Here is a 23,569-nt window from a genome sequence, read left to right on the forward strand (position 1 = left end):
GTAGTGCCGGATGTTCACCTGCTATTTATTTTCATATATGTGTAGCTGTACCTGGGTATTGAAGAGATACAGACTGCAGAAGACTTCTAAGTCACTGCTTTTGCTCCCTTATGTTAGATTTTTCCCATCATCAATTCACAAGAGATTCAGGAAATTCATTTTGCTACCGGGTACAATTCTTTCGAGAATTCTCTCAATTCCTGCTACTTGTATATTTGTAGTTCACATCCGTTCTCCAACATATTGTCTCTGCCTTCATTGATTTATTTTGTTACAAAATGTTCTTTTCTAACTAAACCTTTAAAGTTCCCAATGGTCTCTGTGGGAACCCTGCACACTCACAGGGCAAGATTTTCACTTTTATTCTTCATCTTGATGTGTGTCACCTTAAGAACACAATGTTGAGTCTAAGAGCGATACAAGGTTTTCTGGGTGCATTTCTGAGAGGTACAAATGGGAGGAAGCTTTTGACTCATGATCCATAGTTTGCTATGACCTCTTCTACTAGCTATTGAAAGGGCTGATTATGAAAGTAAAATCCAAACATCACTACCCTCAAGTTGCTCAGGTTAGGCTCCACAATATTATCATCACACTCAAGAAGATTTGGATATTTGATTAATTGGACAATCTCATATGACAGACAAATGGTTTAACATCTAAAGCCTAATTCTACAAATTTACTTTTTATAATCTGTGGCTACAGAAATTTACTAACAGTCTTAAATGAAACACTTATTCTACACAGGATACCACACTGACTTGATTTATCAACATCTATGTCAGTATGTAAATGATTCTCTTTTTACTTACCTCCAGATGCTCTAAAATATAGGGAGGATTTGTCATGCCAAGTCTCAGCATAGCTCCCTCAGGAATAACTTCAACCAGCTTCCACAGAAGTGTAGGAAGGTCTGTGCCAATGTCTCTGCCATAAGCCCCTGTGTCTTCACTGGTCAGCCATATCTCACAAACACCCTCTGTGAATAAAAGAAAGAGATAATTAACAAATCTGTTTTAGAGCTGTTTATTTTATCATACAGCTGCTCACCCTTTTAAATGCAGTATTTCACAAGACTATTATGCAGCCAGGCTGAGTATTCAATTGCAGAAAAAAAGAGGCTTATCCCATGGGTAGTGGTGGGTTATTAAGTTCATTTTATGAGTGCCAGTGTGCTACAACAATGCTGTAAATTATCACTGCTGTGGAGTGATTAACATTCACAACCAATGATTAATACTGTGCTGCCTCTAAAGCAACTCAATTTGGACTTTTACTGCACTCCCATCTTTGAGGCTATCTAGTTTATTAAACAGAGCAAGCAATACTGCTCAAGCAATCAGTCCACGCTAATGACCATTACTAGCAGTTAGCAGCCTGCAAAGGCCAAGGGTAGTTAAGGCTCTAACAAACCAACTGCCGAATGAGGTGATTATCATGTAACCTGCAATAACTATTACAAGCTGCATTCTTTCAATTATACTGTTAGCAAGGACATATTAAATCATTCCATTAAAAGGGTAGTCAGTGCAGGACGGCTAAATAGTAGTGTTGGAAAACCTGTTTCCTGGCAGTTAATATTCTATTTTCCATCAATCAGATCTTCGGAAGTAGTGTAGTCAATTTGTATTGTACAAAAATCTTACCCTTGAACACTGAAATCTGTTAACAACATTTTCCTGCCCAAAGGCAGTAAAGATTGTGCCACTTTTTAATAACAGTTGATTTCAGATGGGCCACTACTATAAGTCTGCCCCTGACCTCAACCTTTTCATAATGCAGAAATGAAGCTGCTGAAGAAATAAGCCAATTAAAAAGGGGGGAAATTTTCTTTTGAGTCAATGAGATGACTAGGATTAACTCAGCACAAAGTTAAGTTTCTACTACAGGAAATGAAACAAAGAAAAGAAAAAGAAGTCACATCTACAGTTCCATCCATTGGAAGCCACATGACTGGTTTCTAAGTGGCTCCAACTGGACTGGCAGAGGAAGCTCAGCCTCATAAAATTTAAATGTTTTTAATCATTTTAATTTGGAAAATACAAACAAAAACATTGGTTTAAATAATGTTAAGACTATGATGCAAACAGAAAAAAGCAAAATACTGCTCTCTAACTCACGCTATGTTGAAAGGGAGGTACAACAGTCTCTGTTGAGTGTCAAACTGAACTCCGATTGTTTAAAAAGGTTTTAGAACTATTTATTATTTAAAACGAAAACAATTTACAATATAAACCAAAAATGTTTTATTTAAAATTTTGCCCACTGGGATAGCTTCATGAGATGGACTTCTTGTTTTTGTGAGAGTCCTGGTGGAAGCAGTATTGAGATGGTTCTCTCCAGCATACTTCAGTTCAACATAAACAATGCTTTATAATGCAGGACACAGTCAAAATGATCAGACAACAATACTGAAATGTCCATTGGAACACAGTCCTCTATGCAAATATGCAGTTAGGCACTTACAAAAAATCCTGTAAAACATCCTTCAGAATAGCATCTGTACATGTTCACAGCCCACCTTTAAAAGTTTGGTATCAGATATTAAAAAGTTTGATTAATTTGCAGCTGTTTCTCCACTGCTATGTAGCCATCATCCACTAACATTCCATTACATGTACCTACATAGCACAGTCGTGTTATCACACTTTCAAGCATAACCTTATAGTCAAATGTCTCAAGAGTCTTACAGTGTGAGTGAATATATTATACACACTCACTATTGGTTTTACAGAAGTTGCTAATATTTTTAGCAACATACTTCACATCAAGCAATGCTACGCTATTGCAAAGGTTTAAAAAATATGTATGGTGCAATCAATGGAAAAAATGAATAATGTAACATTAAATAAATAAATAAAAATCTTAAACGAGATACAAAAACAGGACATTAGCCATTATTTTCCAGTTGCTGGCATTCACCAAAACAATAACGTGGACACTTTAAAGTGATCAGACTGATTTTAATTTATAATTTTTCCATCCAAATTGTTCCATGTTTTTACTCTCTGAAGAGGATTGCTGGAACACTGCCTTGCTGTTGCCAGATGAATGTGAAGAAAGAATGTCTATGAATAGGAATGGAAACAACATTCAGGTGGAAAACAACAACTAGCTCTTAAAGCTGCATAGGTGGGACTATTAGCCCCCTGGTGGGCTGAAACTTCAAATTAAATCACATGAAAAGGAAGCAGCTGTAACAGTAAATCAGCAACAACAGGAATAACTGTCTTGACTGCTCTGCGATCAGGATGCTGAATAAAAGGCAATGGGTATAATCCATGCTCAGATTGCAAAAACATGTATATAATGTAGAAAAAATACTATAGGAAAACCTTCTTTTCCCAATTTCAGCCTTGCAAAAGGGATAAGCAAATCCTGAAGGCTATTATGAGTCCTAAGCCTTGAAATCTATACAACCTGGGTAAATCAACTTAAAGCTCAGGTCCTATGTCACAGCTTTGGAGTGAACACTAAAAGGATCTCTCTGTTAAAATGTTCATTCTAGCCCTCTGGACTCAGAGGCTAAGACTCTGTTTCAAGAAAGACACAGAAGTTCCTCCCAGGTCCCCCAGCTTACGGCAAACAGGGGGAGTGGAGAATATGGTCCCTTCTCATTTATTAGTTTCTTACACTTTATTTTTTTTCCACAAAAAATAAATCTTCTGTGAAAGCAACATTCCCCAGTGCTGCTCAGGATCTCTTTTTAAACACATTGCCTCATCTTGTGCATTATTTATTTTTTTCTCTTCTGAATGCTCACTTCATTAGGTCATCCATCATGCCGTTATCTGGGTAATTTTAGTGCTAGTAGAAGCAAACTGACCTCTAAGAAAGAAATGTGATCCAAAGGGCACAGAAAAAAATTCTTTGAACACATTACAGATCTTGAACTCCATTATCATTATACCCAAATAATTAAAAATCAGTCTTCGGTCACAGCTCTTTTCCCCCTTCCCCCCCTATGCCTCACCACTCGCACCTAGCACAAACATTAACCTTAACTGCTGGGTTCATAGCTCTGTGTCCTGTAAGTGGAGATGACTGAGAATGGAAAATGTATGAGGACATAGAAAGGTGAATACCAAATGAAAGATGTTTTGTCCCCAACAGAACATTTCACTATAAAAAATAGGCACTGCAGAAATGTCTGCCATAAGTTTTGACTTTGCTTTCTCTAGAGTAGTCCAAATGAACTCTGTCATAGCTAATGATGTTATTGTTATGAGCCATATCTTTCCATTTAATATATTTATTTACAGAAATCTTCTTTCCCCAATAATACAAGTTGAACTGTCTTCAGCATATTTTCCAGATCTAAAAACATCACTTTGCTTTTTGTGCTGATTGTTATATATAGCATTATCAGTTTGAAGAAATTATACCTAAGTCTCTCTCTCTCTCTCTTTATTGTGGGGTGGAATGAATGCATCTGCTCCCACTGTACTAATCTGCCTAAACTGGAAAAATTCCTGCTAATAATTTTTTTGAAATTCTTCTATTCACTCACACTATCTATTTCTTCTGTCATGTAAGGATGATATCCAATTATTAGTCTAATTAGACATAGTTAGCAAAGCTCCCCCCACCCCCCCAAAACACCATAGATTCAAACTGAAAAGATACATTCTTAAAATCAGATCTGTAAAATTGTAGCTATCAGTTAACAATTCTTCAATGAATCTCACATTGATTTACACTGTTATCTGGTAAGAAAAGCGATAGAGTACCAAAAAGCACTCACTTTTCTTATCTCTCTCTTTTTAAAAGCTTTCCTGTGAGATTTTTCTAATGTGAACCATAGTGGTTTTTCCAGCAGTGTGATTCTCAGCAGGTTGTCACAGTGGGAGACCCCTAGCACTGACCTTCTCAGTAGCCCTCATACTCTTCTCAATAACTGCCTGACCTTGCTCTTCCTTTTCCAACAGAGAATTCTTTTAGCAGCTTGCAGTGCTGTCCAGACCAGAGAAATACCTCTTTCACTGTACCACAGAAATCTCAAAGACCATTTGCCAAGAAGAGGCCTGACTTAAATGTTTGTTAAAAATTGTCTGCAGACTCAAGCACAATCAATCAATCTGAAGCTGCCATTCCTGCTCACACATTTAAAATTCATCATTGGCTGAACTTCAGACTTTTTATAGCCAGATATTGACAGAAAGCCTTGTGAAATGAAATTCACTTTAAATGTGTTCATTGTTCAGGTTGATTTTACACCACATAGATTCCTTATTCTTTTCAATTATCTGAAACACCCCTCTTGACAATGCTGGGGGGGGGGGGATCATTAGTTTACTTCCAACATACTTATTGTAGGCACTCATTCAGCCTGGAGTTCAGTGGGACTACTCATGTGTATAAGGCTATGCATGTGCTAAAGTACCTTGCTGAATCAAGACCTTAATGTAGAAAATGTAAAGACACCTCTATGCATTTCAAATTATTGCAGGCCTGCTCATAATGTATTACAGAATAGTGTCAAAGTAACAATCACAATCCATTTTTTCTATAAAACGATGAGACTTACGGTAAATAATAGCCAAACATTTTATGGCTTCTTACCAGGCCCAACAGCAGCTCTTATCTTCAACAACTGTGTGTTTTCACCTATCTGTTCTGTTGTCGAAGAGGAGCACAATGGCCTGCTCTCACCTTCTACTGGCCTATACCTCCTGGAGATGAGGGTGATCTAGATTGTATTGGGAACCTGGGGAGATATGAAGGGGTTGACTCACCGCTGCCTCCTCCTTGTGCCTAGGATGGCATGGCAGCTCTCTTCCCACTGGGAGTCTCCTGCTGACAGTCACTCCATCTCTGTGTTCTGCCTCTTCCTGCGACCTGGCCCTCTGGTCAGGTCACTCCAGGGCAGTCCATGTCTGCGAAGCCCTTTCCTCAGATGCTGAGGGCTCAAGGTCTGTTCTCTTCCCTGGTCTGCCAACAAGTGAGCTGGTCTGCTCCCCTTTTAAGCTCCTCCTCCAGCCTATACATGACTTGCAGGTGTGGCAAGATACAGCTGCTTGAGCCAAGAGGAGCTCCTCAATGCCTTGTTGTCATGTATGGGGGATGGAACTTAGGGAACTAGGGCCAGACGATTTTTTTTCTGGGAAGAAGTTGCAGGGAATAATTAGCATTCGGTGAGCTTTTCCCACTTTAAGCTAAATTTGGAAGGCATAGCTGGAGGGACACATACCAGTGCATAAGCTAGGGGTTCATGTCTTTCATAGTGTTTAACCATCCCAAAAGGACATGATCAGTGAAAAGCTTAAACAGATTTCCCATTAGGTAATATCAGAGAGACTCAACAGCCCATTTCACAGCCAGTCATTCCTTTCCTATCACAGAATATGCCCATTCCTGAAGGAATAGTTTGCCGCTCACACAGAGTATGGATTGTTACACTGTGTTTGCTTCCTGGGACAACATTATGCTTAGTCCCAGTTCAGAGGAATCAGTTTGTAAAGTGACTTTTGAATAGTCATGATTGAATAGGACAGGGTCTTTGAAAGGTGATCTTTCAACTTCTAACAAACCTTTTTGCGGGCTTTTGACTCATGAACCTTCTTGGAGTTATTGTCCTTAATTAGGTCAGTGAGGGCAGCTGCTATTTGACATGAATCATCAGTAGTAACACATGAACACCAAGAATCTTTGAACCTCTGTTTCTTTTGTGGTTGGGTAGAGCACATTTCGAGGGCCTGGATTTCATCCACGAAGGGCCACACCTGGCCCTTCCACAAAGTATATCCCTGGTAGGTGGCCTCTTCTTTTCTCATCTTACACCTTGCTGGGTATGCAGTTAGCCCAGCCATCTGCAGGGCCAAAGTTCAGTAACAGTTTGTACTAGGTGTTCTTCTCAATCTCAGCTGTCAATGACCATGACATCTACATAGGCTGCCGCATATGAGCCAAGTGGTTGAAGAACTTGATCCATGAGCTGTTGGAATCCACTGGGGCACCATGGAGGCCAAAGGACATAGTCCTAAAATGATATACGACAAGTGGTGTAGTAAAGGCAGTTTTCTCCTGTGATTCTGGCATGAGTGGACTCTGTGATACATCAGGCTTTATCCAGCTGGTCTAGTAGTTCATCCACACTGGGCAGGGGGTAAGCATCGAATTTGCTTTGACTTTGAAAGCACTAACCTTTCCAAAAACTATGCAAAACCAGATAGTACTGTTCGATTTTGGGAGCAATACAACCAGACTTCGCCAGCTGCTGCAGGATTCTTCCTGCTTCCAACATGGCATGGATCTCTTACCTCATGGCATCCTGATTTTTTTTGGGGAGTGCCTGTGGGTTCACCCAGACAAGTTGCTCAGGCTCTGTTTGAATACAGTATTGCATGAGAGGAATCTGCTTTGGCCAGAAGACAAACACCATTGAGAAGGCTTTTACTAGGCTTCTCACTTAGGCCCTCTGCTATGGGTGGAGGTTTACTTCCAGCTGTATAAGGTCTGTGTCCAGTGAGGTGGGCACTTGGGACCCCAGCTCTGGCTCATGGCGATAAATAAGCTCTCCATTCCTTCCAGGGCTTTAGAAAGTTAATATGGTAGATCTGAGTTAGCTTCCTTTTGTCAGGCTGCCTGATCTCATAGTTTACCAGAGAGACTAGGTGGACTATTTCATATGGTTCTTACCATTTAGTGAATAACTTAGACTCTGCACTCAGGAGCAGAAGTAGTACACTACTGCTTGGCTTAAATATGTGGATATGCGCACCTTTGTTCTAGGCTTGTTCCTGGGCCTTTTGAGCACCAAGGAGGTTGTACTCTGCCAAAGATTCCAAGGGTTTCAAGCCTCTCCCAGGGCTTCAGTACATACTGTACAACATTCTCAGTCTTAGGAGCCTGTTCCTCTGAGATTTCATGGACCAGGTCAAGAATCCCCCATGGCTGTCTCAAGCATAAGAGTTCAAATGGGAAGAATCCAATACATGATTCGGGAACTTCTTTAACAGCACATAACGGGAAGAATCAGCTGACTCCAGTGATAGAGGTCCTTAGCAATAAACTTTTTAACATCCTTCTCTGAATTGTTCAACCAGACCACCTGTTTGCAGATAATAGACATACACAGATTTTATTTTTAGTAGATCACACACCTCCTACAGCAGAAACAAAGCTAGTGACTTGATCAGTGAAGATCTCCTTAGGTACCCCAACTCTGGCAAAGACTTTTAGCAGTTCTGTTGCAATAGTCTTGGCATTGGGGGTGCGCAGTGGGATTGCTTTGGGATCGTGGATGGCATAATAAACTATAACTAATATATGTTTATACCCAGTTGCACTTTTTTCCACCCCTGTCCTTTCAAATGGGATGCCTATTATGGGGAGTGGGACCAGAATGGCTTTTCTTACTCCTTTAGCTCCCATGAGTTGGCATTTTGGATAGGAGCAGTGGACGTCTTTAACTTCTTGATGACTCCCGAGCCAATACAAGTGATTCAGAATCCTGGCCAGGGTCTTCCTGTGACTGAGGCCTGCAGATGGAATAACATGACCTTATGCCTATGAGACCAGGGAATAAGAACTTCACCAAGTTAGTCTTTCTCCATCCAGTACAGTCACTCTGCCAGCAGCTGAAATGGGGCGGGGGGAGGAGGGGGGAGTGAGGGGGGCACTGATCACTGTGGGTTTATTACCTTCTTTTTAACCACCTACAGTTGCTTACAGGCCTGGCTCAAGGTTTTGTATTCCCTCTAATCCTTCATGAACTCAGTCCCTCTTTAGGTTATCCCCCTCCTGTAGGGGGGGCCAACATAATTTCATTGCTAGGTGGATCTTCTGAGGGAGCTTCCCTTTGGCCGTGTTTTACCCTATAGTCAATTGCACACGTGTACTGGGATAGAATTTAACATCTATGTGAATACAATGTAGAAAAAATAATTTCCCCAGGGATCTCATGGTTAGGACCAAGTAGTCCCGGACCAGGGTCTGCCCACACCCGAAATCCACCAGGCCTGTCACCTCTACTCCGTTTATCCAAACAGGGACTGTTACTTTAGCCAGGGCTCACTTATGGGCATGGGCTTCTGCCATCCATACCTGTCCATACCCACACTCCATATAGGTGCACTCATGATACTGGTGACCTGGACAGCCACATGAACAGTAAACCACACTGCTGGCTGAGCGGGTACCAGCCCTGAGCCAAAAGTGTGAGATAGCCCTTCCCTATGTTGTTCATCTGTTCCTAACCCTTGGCTTTCCTGCAGAGGAGACTGAAGGAGTCCTAGGGGCCTTTGTCGGACTCGGGTCTAAGATGCCAGGGTTTCCCAACAGGAGCCAGTGCAGGGCCTGGTGATCTGCTTGGTCCCCTCAGAAGCTGGCCATGCAGCCATGCCATCTGATTGCCGATTCCACTCTGTGGGTTCTCCCTTGTATCAAGGGTCACCGTTGGCCTCAGGTGGTCACTTGTGTGATGCCCAAAGCTGTTTCAGCAGCCTGATAGTTTTCCATCACTGGATGGCATTGGCTAGGGACTCCGGTTGGTGTTTGAGCACCCAGTTCCTATCCCAGATGGGAGTATATGGGTAAACTGGTCCATCACAATAAGCCCAGCCATCTTGACTCCAATCCAAGTCTCCTGCTTTAACCACCTACAGCATAGGTCTCAATTTCTGGGCCTCTGCACAAGGCTGGGCTCCCCAGGGCTATTTCTCCCTCAGGAACCTCTATCAGAAGGTTTCCTCTGTGGTGTCAAGGTGGTTGAGTATAATCACTTTCACCTGGGCGTAGTCTTGGTCAGATGCTGCATCCAGCTTCCAGTATACAGCCTGTGCTGGCCCCCATCAGGTAAGGTGCCAACAGGATGTCCCACTGGTTGAGTGGCCACTTGGATGGCATTGCCACTCACTCAAATGTTACCAAGAAGGCCCCAGGGTTGTCCTCGGTGCCCATTTTTTTACGTGTCACTGGCACAAGGGAGTGAGGCACCAGGCCTGAGCCTACAGCCCCTGGAGGGGAGACACTGAGGCTGCATCAGGGTCATTACTCATTGGACCAGCCTTTGCTGCTGTCCCTGCTGTTGTGCTCTTAAGCCTCAGGCCAGCTGTTGCTGCTGGGCACCCATCTGCTGCAGGAGTTGCAGTCATCCATTTGAGAAGACGCTTTAGATCCCCCTTAGGTCTAGAGTGTTCGACCACTTGGGTCAGTCAGTCCAGGGTGAGAAGAATGCCCACATTCTCCACCGGTTATGAAGGGATTGCCTCACCACTGCTCCTCCTTGTGGCCAGGCATGGTGTGGCAGCTCTCTCACCACAGAGTGCCTCCTGTTGATATCACTCTGCCTCTGCGGTGGTCTGCCTCTTCCTGAGACCTGGCCCTCCCTTTCCCCTTCTTGGGGAGTCCGTGAATAAAAAACAACAGGCATTAATGCAAATAATGCAAATAAACTCAGTTAATAGGAAATAGAAGGGAATGATTCCCTCTCAAGGTGTATCAGAATCTAGCCCTCCCTTCCCTCAGGGAGGGGCCACCCGGCAGCGGTCATCTGCAAAGGTCCCACCTTCAGTCAGCCCTTTCCTCAGAAATTGAGGGCTGAAGGTCTGATCTCTTCCTTGGTCTGCCAATAAGTGAGCTGCTCTACTCCCTTTTTAAGCGCCTCCTCCACCCTGTGCATGCCTCGCAGGTTTAGCAGTTCTGCCCTGTCCAATATGGGGTTTTAGATCCCATCACAGGTGCGTAGGCAGCTTCTTGAAAGAAACCTGATGCTGAAAGGGGTTATCAGGTCCTTTCTCCTGAAGAGAACCAGGAATGAGAAGACTGGTTCAGTGATTCATCCATAAAGATCCTCTACACACAGGAAAGAGCTGTGGTTGGATGGATAGCTGGGTGAACTATTGTTTTTAAACCTCAAAATGGATTGAAGAAAATTAGGGTGTTAATATAGAAGTCTCTCTGAAGCGCCACTACCAGGACCGTAATCAACAGCAGTTTAAATATCTTTTAAGCACATACACTTCTTTGAAGGTTTAGCTAGTACTACATAAAGCCCTGACTAAAGACAGTGAATTTGTAAAATTCCTAAAGAAGCTTCCTTTCATCCAGCAGTTAGTGAGGACAGCAGGAACACTAGTGTATCTAGATCAAAGGCTGGAACTTTCACTTTAGAGGTCATTATTTCTGAATGTTAATGTTGGGTTACAAGAAGTCTGGATATGTTTAAGGCTACTGTTCTCTGGTATTTATTAATTTCATTTTTAGCATTTTTTAAGATTTATGTAGCTGTCCAAAAACAGGGCTCTCTCTTTGTATATGGTGTAAAGAGTAATGTATGTTATATTACTGTAATGTAATCTCTGTAATGAGTAATCTCTCAGTAATGGTACCTTACTTCAAAGAGCACTATGTTAAAGCACACTAGGGAACCTTAAGTGTGCACCAGCAGGGTCTATACGGACCACTTAATGTGCAACGCACGACTGTGCTTTAGACTCACAACCCCATCATCCACATTACTGCTTCATGTAGATAAGCCCTTAAGCATAAGTAACCATTTCCAGTGTTGGATAAACACCAATTTAATTAAAAAAAAATCGGGGGTATTTTAATCTGTGATTATAGGTTAAAGCTGAAATTCAAAAGCCCTAGGTAGCATTTGGATAGATTAAGAGAGTCTCTAAAGGAGGACAAGTTTCTCAGAAAGATTACACGTGCATCAGAGACTTCAGAAAATGGAGAAACACTAACATTTTTCTGGTCTACAAACCTTTTTTTTAGTTCAATCATTTTCGGAACTAATGTAAGTGAAACTCACTAGAAGATTACAGAAGAAAGGTAGCAGAAAGAAAGAAGTGATTTGCCTCCTAACATAAGAACAGTGTTGGAAACGTGTAACTGAACATATAAGAATGGCACCATTTTTTAAAAAGTGACTAAAAGTACATGAATTCAGAATTTTCTTGGGTATCATTCACCCTACTAAACTAAGAATAGATTACACTGGCCCAAATCACATTCTCTGGACATCCAAGAACCATTTATTATACTGAAAGTAGAAGTCTCAACAGATGTTCAGAAATATTACTGTGGAAGATACTGACACAGACTCAGTGCAATTTGATATCCTAGAAGGATCTATTTCGCTCAATTTCTTATTAACAAAATACTCTGAAACTGTTTTGTATTTTTTTGCTGAGATGACTACTTTATATGTAGTACTTGTCCAAAGAAGTGATTTACATTTTATAGTGTGAATTAATTATTGGATATATCATCTATTTATGGTATCCAAATGTCAGATATTTTAAACTGCTCTTCAGAGGTAGGATTAATACCCTTTTACTATGGAACATGAGTTAGCACTTGCACCAGACTATTGACTACATATCTGAAAGGTTTGGACAGCATTTGTGAGTTTCCTTCACCACGCAGAAGAACCTATAGTTTGTTCTAAGGCATACTTTCCTCATAAAAAGGCATACTTTAGACTTTAACCTTAGGATTTCTTGTACAGACTGGTTTGTCTGGGTATTTACTTTAAGTGATTTTGTTATTGAAGATAAATGAAAGTCACATCACTCATTGGCTTCCTACACCTAATGCTGTATTTGTCAAAATATTATTGGAACACAATACTGATATTTACATGACATTTACATTTTTATGTGAGAATTAATAATATATTTGAATTTGTGAGAGAAAGTAGTTTTTCCTCACACTTTTATGAAACAATTTTTGTACCTATTGGATTCCAGTTCAGTTTGGGAAATGGTTGTTTGGTCCAATTCCTATTTTATCTGATTCAAGACCCACAGTTATGCCACTGCATGTAACGGCATCTTTAAATTCAGAATTCAAAAACAGATTGAGAAAATTCAGATTTATCATTCACAGTTTCTGATTAACGACTATTCTGACAATTAGTCTGATTATTTCTTATATATTTTAAAAGGTCAGAGTGACAGCGTCCCACCTTTTTACTCTTTGGTAGTTTGACAAATACACCATTAATACAGGCTCCAAACAGAAACATTAATCACAGCTTCTGTCCCTTTAACTGCACCAGTAATTGCTTTTGCAAATGGCAAGGCATGCCCTTCAACTTCTGGTTCAATTTTTAATTCATCTTCCCCCAAAGTGAAAAACAAAAACTTCAGCAAATACTTTTTGTTTATTTTTTTGAAAATGAGCAACAGGAATCTTCTTATTTGAGAGGTTTCAGAGTAGCAGCCGTGTTAATCTGTATCTGCAAAAAGAAAAGGAGTACTTTTGGCATCTTAGAGACTAAAGGTGTTAGTTAGTCTCCAAGGTGCCACAAGTACTCCTTTTCTTCTTATTTGAGAGTTATCATCTTAGACAAAAAAACCTAATTCAGAAACCAGGTCATTTGAACTCATCCACTTACTTAAATACATTATGTAACTACTTTATTTTTACATTGAGTATGATAGTTACAAATGTTTCAAGATTTGGGGGAAAAAACGGTTACTTACTTTCTTGTAACTGTTGTTCGAGATGTGTTCACGTCCATTCCACATTAGGTGTGCATGCGCTGCGTGCACGAGGGTTGGAAACTTTTTCCCTTAGCGGCTCCTGTCGGGCTGGTGGGTCCCCCGAGTGACGCCACTGCGCCGTGCATATATACCCCTCCCAGCCCGACCCCCTCCAGTTCCTTCTTGCCGGCGACTCCGACAGAGGGGTAGGAGGGTGGGTGGTGGAATGGATGTGAACAACACATCTCAAAGAACAGTTACGAGAAAGTAAGTAAGCGTTTTTTCTTCTTCGAGTGCTTGTTCACATCCATTCCACATTAGGTGAATTACAAGCTTACCTCTGGAGGAGGGTAGGAGTCACGGAACAACTGCTCGGAGGACCGCTCTGCCAGCTGCTGCGTCCTCTCTGGCCTGCTGGTTGACCATATAGTGGGTCGTGAAGGTGTGCACTGAGCACCAGGTGGCTGCTCTGCAGATCTCCTGGATCGTGACCTGTGACAGGAACTCCGTGGAAGTCGCCTGCGCCCTGGTCGAGTGGGCCATGACTGCCAGGGCCGGAACACCTGTGAGCTCATAGCACGCCTGGATGCAGCTTGTAATCCAAGACGAAATCTGCTGCGCCAACACAGGGAGGCTTTTATCCTCTCGGCTACAGCCACAAACAGCTGCACGGATTTGCAAAGGGCTTTGTGCGCTCCAAATAGAACGCCAGTGCTCGATGCACATCTAGAGTGTGCAAGCTGCAGTGACTTGGGTTTCGGGAAGAACACCGGCCGACAAATGTCCTGGTCCAAATGGAATTGGGAGACCACCTTAGGGAGGAACTTGGGGTGTGGCCGGAGCAGCACCTTGTCCTTGTGAAATACTGTATACGGTGGCTCAGAGGTGAGGGCCCTCAGTTCGGACACCCTTCTGGCTGAGGTAATGGCAACCAGAAATGCCACCTTCCAGGAAAGGTGGAGGAGAGAACAGGTAGCGAGAGGCTCGAAAGGTTTAGAAAGGAACAGGTTAAGGTTCCACGGAGGGACTGGGGGGCAGGAGTACGGGAACACCCTCTCCAACCCTTTAAGGAACCGTCCCACCATTGGGTTGGAAAACACTGAGCCCCCCAAGAACCCCAGATGGAAGGCAGAGATGGCCACCAGGTGCACTCTGAGTGAGGACAGGGCTAGCCCTTGCTGCTTGAGGTGCAAGAGGTACTCCAGAATGGCCTGCACCAGGGCCTGGCCTGGCCGCACCTGTTGGGGTTCACACCAACACAAGAACCTTTTCCACTTGGCCATATAGGCCGCCTTGGTAGAGGGCTTTCTACTGCCAAGCAGAATCTGCTGCCCAGGAAGGCAGCACTGGCTCTCCAGGTCGTTTAGCCACAGAGCCTCCACGCCGTCAGGTGCAGTGACTGTAGGTCAGGGTGGAGAAGTCATCCGCCGTCCTGTGTAATGAGGTCCCGGTGTAGGAGCAGGACTACTGGGGCCTCCACTGACAGCTCTAGGAGAGATGTATACCAGTGCTGGCGGGCCCAGGCTGGGGCGATGAGAATCACCGCCGCCCTGTCCCTGCGCACCTTGAGCAGGACCTTGTGCATCAAGGGGAGCGAGGGGAAGGCATACATCAAGCCCCCTCTCCACGGGATCGCAAACGCATCCATGAGCGAACCCAAGCTGCGGCCCTGGAACGAGCAGAACCGCAGGTGCTGGGCGTTGGCCCTGGTGGCAAACAGATCTACCTGGGGAAACCCCCACCTGCAGAAGAGCGAAAGCACGATGTCTGCCCTGAGCGTCCACTCGTGCATGCAGTACGACCCGCTGAGGAGGGCCGCCAGCTCATTCCGCACCCCCAGGAGATTGGGACCTTTGCATAGTCCACGCAATTCACCTCGAGGCATCCTGAGGAGGAGAGCCTCATGACAGAGTGGCAAGGAATGAGCCCCGTTATATAAAACATGGCAGTAGTGTTGTCTGTCAGACCTGTCATGCTGTGACCATTCGGAGTGGCGTGAAAGGTCTGAAAGGTGAGATGAACCACCCTGAACTCCTTCACATTGATATGGAGCGACCGCTCTGCTCCGCACCACAACCCCTGCATCATGAGGTCTCCAGGTGAGCCCCCCATCCGTGGTCTGACGTGTCTGTCACCAGCGTCAGGTCCAGTAGTGGGGCGGCAAAGGGGATACCTTTACAAACCACAGGCTGGGACTGCCACCACAGCAGGGAATCCAGCACATCCCTGGGGGCTGTCACCACCAAGTCCAGGGGGTCCCTGCCTGGGTGGTACACCCGAGCGAGCCATGCCTGCAGAGTCCTGAGTCTCAGTCTGGCATGCCTGACCACGTGCGTGCATGCTGCAATGTGGCCCAGCAGCCGCAGGCAGCACCTGGCCGTTGTCTTTGGAAACTGGTGCACGGAGGCCACCGCTTTTTGGATAGCCTGGAATCGGGATACCGGAAGGCTTGCCCTGGCCTGCACCGCGTCCAGGACCGCCCCGATGAATTCCACTCTCTGCACGGGTCTGAGCGTGGACTTGGGGATGTTGACCAGGAGCCCCAGCTCGCGGAACAATCTCAGGGCCACCTCCACATGGCCCCGCACCTCCACCTCGGATCGGCCCACCAGGAGCCAGTCGTTGAGGTACAGGTACACCCGGATTCTCTGCCTCCGTAAGAAGGCCGCCACAACTGCCATGCACTTTGTGAATATCCTTGGGGCCGCGGCTATACCAAACGGGAGAACCGCAAACTGATAATGTTCTGGGCCCACGGTGAAGCGTAGGAACCACCGATGTGCTGGGAAGATGGCAAAATGGAAGTACGCGTCCTTCATGTAGAGGGCGGTGTACCAGTCCCCCAGATCCAGGGAAGGGATGATGGTGCCCAGAGAGACCATGCAGAACCAGGCCTTGACCAGGAATTTGTTGAGCCCGCACAGGTCTAAGATGGGGCGAAGGCCCCCTTTGGCCTTGGGGATGACGAAGTACTGGGAATAGAACCCCTTTCCCCTTAGGCCGTGCGGCACCGCCTCTACCCCCTCCACCCCCACCACCTCTAGCAGCGAGCGGACGTCCTTCTCTAGGAGATGCTCGTGAGAGGAGTCCCTGAAGAAGGATGGTGAAGGGGCAGGGAGGGAGGCAAACTGCAGCGAGTACCCATTCCGCACCATGCGTAAGACCCAACGATCTGACATAATGGTGGACCACTCATGGGAGAAACGGGACAGGCAGTTCAGGAAACAAAGGGACAGATCCAGTGACTGGTCTGGTACGCTGTCCTCGAGCGCACCTTCAAAAGCCTGGCTTAGTGCCCAGCTGGGGTTTGTGCTGGCCTTGGTTCTGGCCTGGTGCGTTATTGTTATTATTGTTGTTGCGTCGTCATCTGTTATCCCTGCCTCGCCTATGGTAAGGCTCATGCCTATGGTGAGGATGGTACTGGCATTGAGGGGGAGGCTGCAGCTTAAAGGGCTTCCTATGGGCCGCCGGGGTGTGCATACCCAGCGACTTGAGCGTAGCTCGCGAGTCCTTGAGGCTATGCAGCCTCGCGTCTGTCTGGTCCGAGAAGATCCCGGACCCTTCGAAGAGGAGGTCCTGGAGTGTATTCTCGACCTCAGGGGGCAGGCCTGACTCCTGGAGCCATGCCGAGCGCTTCATGACCACCCCTGACGCGATTGTTCTAGCTGCTGCGTCTGCCAAATCCAGGGAGGCCTGGAGAGAGGTCTTGGCTATTGCCTTGCCCTCGTCCACCAGGGCCATGAACTCATGTTGGGAACCTTGTGGAAGGCTGTCCTTAAACTTCCCCACCGCCGCCCAGGAGTTGAAATTGTGCCTGTTGAGGATGGCCTGCTGGTTTGCACTCCTCAACTGAAGGCCCCCAGATGAGTACACCTTTATGCCAAAAAGGTCCAGGCATTTCGCCTCCTTGGCCTTAGGGGCTGGGGCCTCCTGTCTATGGCGCTCCCTTTTGTTTACCGCTGAAACCACTAGAGAGCATGGACTCGGGTGGCAGAACAGGTACTCATAGCCCTTAGATGGGGCAAAGTATTTATGCTCCATTCCTTTTGCCGTTGGATCGCTGGAGGCCGGGGTCTGCCATATAGTCTCATAGTTGGACTGAATGGTCTTAATGAGCGGGAGTGCTATTCTGGATGGACCTTCAGGGCTCAAAATGTCCACCATGGTCCTCCTGCTCAACCGTCTCCTTGGCCTGCAACCCCAAATTTTGGGCGATCCTGCGCAGCAATTCCTGGTGGGCTCTATGGTCTATCGGCGGAGGACCGGACACCTCTGTACCCGCCACCGCCTCACTGGGGGAAGACGAGGAGGTTAGCTGCTGCTAGACCCACTCTGGTTTGTCCCCCTGCTCCCCATTTCCCATGGTATGGGCCTCCGGCTCAGGCCAGGACGGAAGTCCATGGGTGCTCCAGGCCTGGCGGCTGCATTGCAACTTCCATCAACAGCTGCTTTAGGCAAAAGTCTCTCTTTCCTTGTCCTTGGCTTAAACGCCTTGCAAATCCTACACCGTTCAGTTTGATGTCCGTCCCACAGGCAACGTAGACACGAGTCACAGGGGTCACTAACTGGCATAGGTTTGCGGCACGTGGCGCAAGCCTTGAAGCCGTGGCCCTGCGGCATGCCCCGCGGCCCGGGGCAGGTGCTGGAGGCCTCCAAGCACCTAATGACTAAAGTGTCCACAATACGTATGTAAACGAACTGATAACAGCTACTCTAAAGGCTAAGGGACTTCTCTTCTATGAGAGAGAGAGAGAGAGAGAGAGATTGTTCCAATGCCGCCATGGACGGTAAGAAGGAACTGGAGGGGGTCGGGCTGGCAGGGGTATATATGCACGGCGCAGTGGCGCCACTCGGGGGGGCCCGCCAGGAGCCGCTAAGGGAAAAAGTTTCCAACACTCATGCACGCAGCGCACGCACATCTCATGTGGAATGGACGTGAACAAGCACTTGAAGAAGAACTAATATTTAATATATGACTGTTTTGCAGGCCAATTGCTCTACCACCAGATTTTAAAAAAGAAAATTTGCTATTTTTGTTGAATTTATAAATATAACATTTTTATATGCTCACTTTACAGATAGCTCTACTGTTTTTAGAGCTATGCTGGCATCTGCGACTATACTGGTGAACAAACCAAAATGTTTTGGCATGATAAATTTATCGTTTTAAGCTGTTGGTCTTAGACAGAAATAATAAAAACCAAGATATTAAATCCACTTTCATTCAAGCAGGAGAAAAACATGTTGCTAAACAGAGAAGATCAAAATCAGTAAAAACTATTTTCATGTTTCTAAGAGACTAACAATAAGGGAATGTTTAAAAAATTACACAAAGCCCTTTAAAAAGTTTGCTATATTTTCCATTTGTGTAGCAGTTCGGCCTGGGAGATCATTAAATGCCAAATGGAGCATAACAGGTTTCTGTCCCCCACAATGCAAAACCCTTGTACTTGCTTTAAAAAGAGGTCATTCTACTCCTATAGGGACCTCCGCTTCTATGGACTAATGCTAGAGCATAAACTAAATGCCCTGTCCTGCACAGTTTGGAGCTATAGTACATTATCAGAGGCGAGAAGAGAACACTACAACTAGTCACTTGCTAGCTGCAAACAGCATGATTCCTTTACTCATTATGAGTCCAGCTTCGCTCTGCTAAAACAAGAGAAGATCCAAAAGGGAACCAAGAAAGATAGGTTACACAAGTCTGCTCAGTACCAACACTGCAGCATTAAGCATCATGCTCTCAAGGAGGATTAATAACACCATATATTATAATGATGAATTGGGTTTTGTAGGCAGCCTAAAAAGACAGCAGAGAAAGATTTCAGGAAGAGTAGAGGAGACATGTGTCTGAGTTTCGTGAGTTGGTTTTGGTATCTCAAAAACTGAGGGTAGAGAAAGATGACAGGGCTCTGCTTGTTCTTTGACTATGTTGTTACAGGGTATGGGACACATATAGTCAGTAGCCCTTTTTCAAAGTCCACTCTCTTCTAACATATAGAAAATGATTCAACTCTATCATTATACTGACAAATGCCAAAATTGTCAAGTCTGGGTACCTGAATGTAGACTTCTAAATGCATATTTAGACAGCCTAAATGAAGTGGTCTGATTCTCAAAAGGTTCTGACTACCTGCAGTTCTCACTGCAGAATTCATGGGGATTCAAGTACATTTGTAAGTCCCTTGTAGACTAGAGATTATTCGTGCTGATAATGAAGCATGTGCTTACAGTTCTTTGCTAAATCGAAACCATCATTCAAGAAGCTAGTTTAATGATGATACACAGGGGACTGGATAGCTATAGGTAATGGGATATGCAGACTTAACTTTCTTTCACTGGTTTAAACCCCTTCTAGGTCAACAATGAAAGTCATTAATTTATACATAGTTCTTCCATAGTCTATATGAAATGTGTTGGTTGACATCAATCCTGTTCCTAACAAGATGATGCTACTGTCCACAAATCCTCCATTATCAATGATGCCTTGGGGGCAACGTGCGGTAGACTATGCTGTCATTGCCCTTGTTGTTCCTGTGAAGAGAGGATCTGAACCTACAAGGCTATCAATTAGGCATAATGCACGTATTGCTTATAGAGAAAAAAAAGAGAGAGAGAGAGAGACAGAACAAACAAAAATATCACGTTTTCAGCTGTGGTAAGTACGCAATTACGTCTGTTGTAAGTTAATTGCAACAGCTGCGTATATACATAACCTACAACTCATATACATACACACTCGCATATATATATATTATGTTGGCACCATTATGATTTAAGCCTAGGTGACATAAAGTCCCAATATTTCATTTGGTTTACTGCCCATAGGTTTTGTTTTTTTTGTTTAAAGTGCAAAGAACTGTCATGGGGAACAGAATTAACTTGCCAATTAAATGAATTAAAATTAAGTAAGTAGCTCTACATGGTTATTGAATTGGATCCAGCTTAGTCACAGCATATTTTTAAAGGCCTGTTTAACCGGAACCTATTACCTCCCAATATAAAACTAAGTAGAGAATTATAGAAAGAAAACTTTCTTTACCATAAAAACCCTCTGTTCCGCCCCACCCCCACCCCAACTATGGATTATTGTGGATACTACCATAACAACATTGCACACTATGGACAAAAGCAGCAGAGTTCAGATCAAGTTTTGAACACTCCTGAATTTGGATCTACACTTTTTGGGGGCCCACTTGTAACATTCAAATTCAGGGTCAGATTTGCAACATCCCCATAATGTTGATGGGATGTTTTGGTTTGGGTCCATTAGCTGTAATCCCATACTATGTTGTTTAAAATTTTAAGCACAGACATCCTTTAATAATTCATAAGGAAACAACTTCCAGAAACTGCATATCTTTTTGTAGATTTGACACCTGTTATAGGTAGCTGGTGATGTTTGCAAGGGAAGTAAAATAAAAAAAAAGGTAACTGATTACATTCATGTAACATATGTGAATTTTGTTCCAGAGCATGGAGGACAAGACAGCTGTTTAACAGCTGTCTTCAAAATCACAAGCAAATTTAAAACTAATTGAACTATCATTTATTATTTCTATTAACTACCGGTACTTACCAAATAAACATTAAAGACAGCAGCTTTAAAACTGTGAATTTAAGTGCGGGTGGTGAGAAATCCCAGGTTTATGATTTAACAATTCATAAGTGAAATTGAGTAATATATTCATTGTTCATCATGTATGCTGTCTGTTTAAAAACCAAACCATGGCCTGACAGTTCTGTTGTAGGTGAAATATCAGGTGCAATGGGTCATGTTCTGTAAAGAATTCAAGGAAGTGTTCATGGGCTGTATACACATTACAGGATACAGTGATAATTAACCAAGGTTTTGTATTGAATGTCCGTCACTGTAGAACTAATGAGTGTGAATTTAAAAAAACATGTTTTTATGGAAACTACCTGAATAATTCCTAGGATGTAACATTGTATACAAAGATTCAATCTACTGCAAATGTTTGTAGCTGAGTTAAACAATCCTCAGAATCTTGGTTTATGAGGAGAAAAACTTATACACCTTAAATATTATGGTGACAGGTTTCAGAGTGGTAGCAGTGTTAGTCTGTATCAGCAAAAAGAATGAGGAGTTGTCAAGGTTCCTCCCCCACTCTGAACTCTAGGGTACAGATGTGGGGACCTGCATGAAAAACCTCCTAAGCTTATCTTTACCAGCTTAGGTCAAAACTTCCCCAAGGTACAAAATATTACATCCGTTATCCTTGGACTGGCCGCTACCACCACCAAACTAATACTGGTTACTGGGGAAGAGCTGTTTGGACACGTCCTTCCCCCCAAAATACTTCCCAAAACCTTGCACCCCACTTCCTGGACAAGGTTTGGTAAAAAGCCTCACCAATTTGCCTAGGTGACTACAGACCCAGACCCTTGGATCTTAAGAACAATGAACAATCCTCCCAACACTTGCACCCCCCCTTTCCTGGGAAATGTTGGATAAAAAGCCTCACCAATTTGCATAGGTGACCACAGACCCAAACCCTTGGATCTGAGAACAATGAAAAAGCATTCAGTGTTTTACAAGAAGACTTTTAATAAAAAATAGAAGTAAATAGAAATAAAGAAATCCCCCCTGTAAAATCAGGATGGTAGATATCTTACAGGGTAATTAGATTCAAATCCATAGAGAACCCCTCTAGGCAAAACCTTAAGTTACAAAAAAGATACACAGACAGAAATAGTTATTCTATTCAGCACAATTCTTTTCTCAGCCATTTAAAGAAATCATAATCTAACACATACATAGCTAGATTACTTACTAAAAGTTCTAAGACTCCATTCCTATTCTGTCCCTGGCCAAGACGACTACAGACAGACACAGACCCTTTGTTTCTCTCCCTCCTCCCAGCTTTTGAAAGTATCTTGTCTCCTCATTGGTCATTTTGGTCAGGTGCCAGCGAGGTTACCTTTAGCTTCTTAACCCTTTACAGGTGAGAGGAGCTTTCCCCTGGCCAGGAGGGATTTCAAAGGGGTTTACCCTTCCCTTTATATTTATGACAGGAGTACTTGTGGCACCTTAGAGGCTAGCAAATTTATTTGGGCATAAGCTTTCTTGGGCTAAAACCCACTTCATCAGATGCATGCAGTGGAAAATACAGTAGGAAGATACACACACACACAGAGAACATGAAAAAATGGGGGTTGCTATACCAACCCTAACGACACTAATCAATTAAGGTGGGCTATTATCAGCAGAAGAAAAAAAAACTTTTGTAGTGATAATCAGGATGGCCTATTTCAAACAGTTGATAAGAAGGTGTGAGTAACAGTAGGGGAAAAATTAGCAAGGGGAAATAGATTTTAGTTTTTGTAATGACCCATCCACTCCCAGTCTTTGTAATTTAATGGTGTCCAGTTTGCAAATTAATTCCAGTTCTGCAGTTTCTCGTTGGAGTCTGTTTTTGAAGTTTTCTTGTTGAAGAATTGCGACTTTTAGGTCTACAATTTAGTGTCCAGAGAGGTTGAAGTGTTCTCCGACTGATGTCTGATTTGTGTCCATTTATTCTTTTGTGTAGAGACTGTCTGGTTTGGCCAATGTACGTGGCAGCGGGGCATTGCTGGCACATCATGGCATATATCACTTTGGCAGATGTGCAAGTGAACAAGCCCCTGATGGTGTGGCTGATGTGATTAGGTCCTATGATGGTGTCCCCTGAAAAGATATGTGGGCACAGTTGGCAACGGGCTTTGTTGCAAGGATAGTTTCCTGGGTCAGTGTTTTTGTTGTATGGTTGCTGGAGAGTATTTGCTTCAGGTTGGGGGGCTGTCTGTAAGCAAGGACTGGTCTGTCTCCCAAGACATGTGAGAGTGAGGGATCATCCTTCAGGATAGGCTGTAGATCCTTGATGATGAGCTGGAGAGGTTTTAGTTGGGGACTGAAGGTGACGGCTAGTGGTGTTCTGTTACTTTCTTTGTTGGGCCTGTCCTGTAGTAGGTGACTTCTGGGTACTCCTCTGGCTCTGTCAATCTGTTTCTTCACTTCAGCAGGTGAGTACTGTAGTTTTAAGAACGCTTGATAGAGATCTTGTAGGTGTTAGTCTCTGTCTGAGGGATTGGAGCAAATGTGGTTGTATCTTACAGCTTGGCTGTAGACAAT

At 44.0% G+C, this 23,569-nt stretch overlaps 1 protein-coding gene across 3 annotated transcripts in view; it reads right to left on the reverse strand.

Moving 5' to 3' along the window:
* Positions 1-23,569, reverse strand: part of CDKAL1 (CDKAL1 threonylcarbamoyladenosine tRNA methylthiotransferase) — a 663,359-nt gene that overhangs the window by 259,057 nt on the left and 380,733 nt on the right. For all 3 annotated transcript variants that reach the window (XM_084618215.1, XM_084618213.1, XM_084618214.1), the window contains one exon: positions 814-980. In XM_084618215.1, the coding sequence (XP_084474341.1) occupies positions 814-980 (167 nt within the window). The remainder of the gene's footprint in view (positions 1-813; positions 981-23,569) is intronic.

The sequence above is a fragment of the Lepidochelys olivacea genome, assembly GCF_965140295.1.
Source record: "Lepidochelys olivacea isolate rLepOli2 genome assembly, chromosome: 2".
In the NCBI taxonomy this organism is placed as follows: Eukaryota; Metazoa; Chordata; order Testudines; family Cheloniidae; genus Lepidochelys; species Lepidochelys olivacea.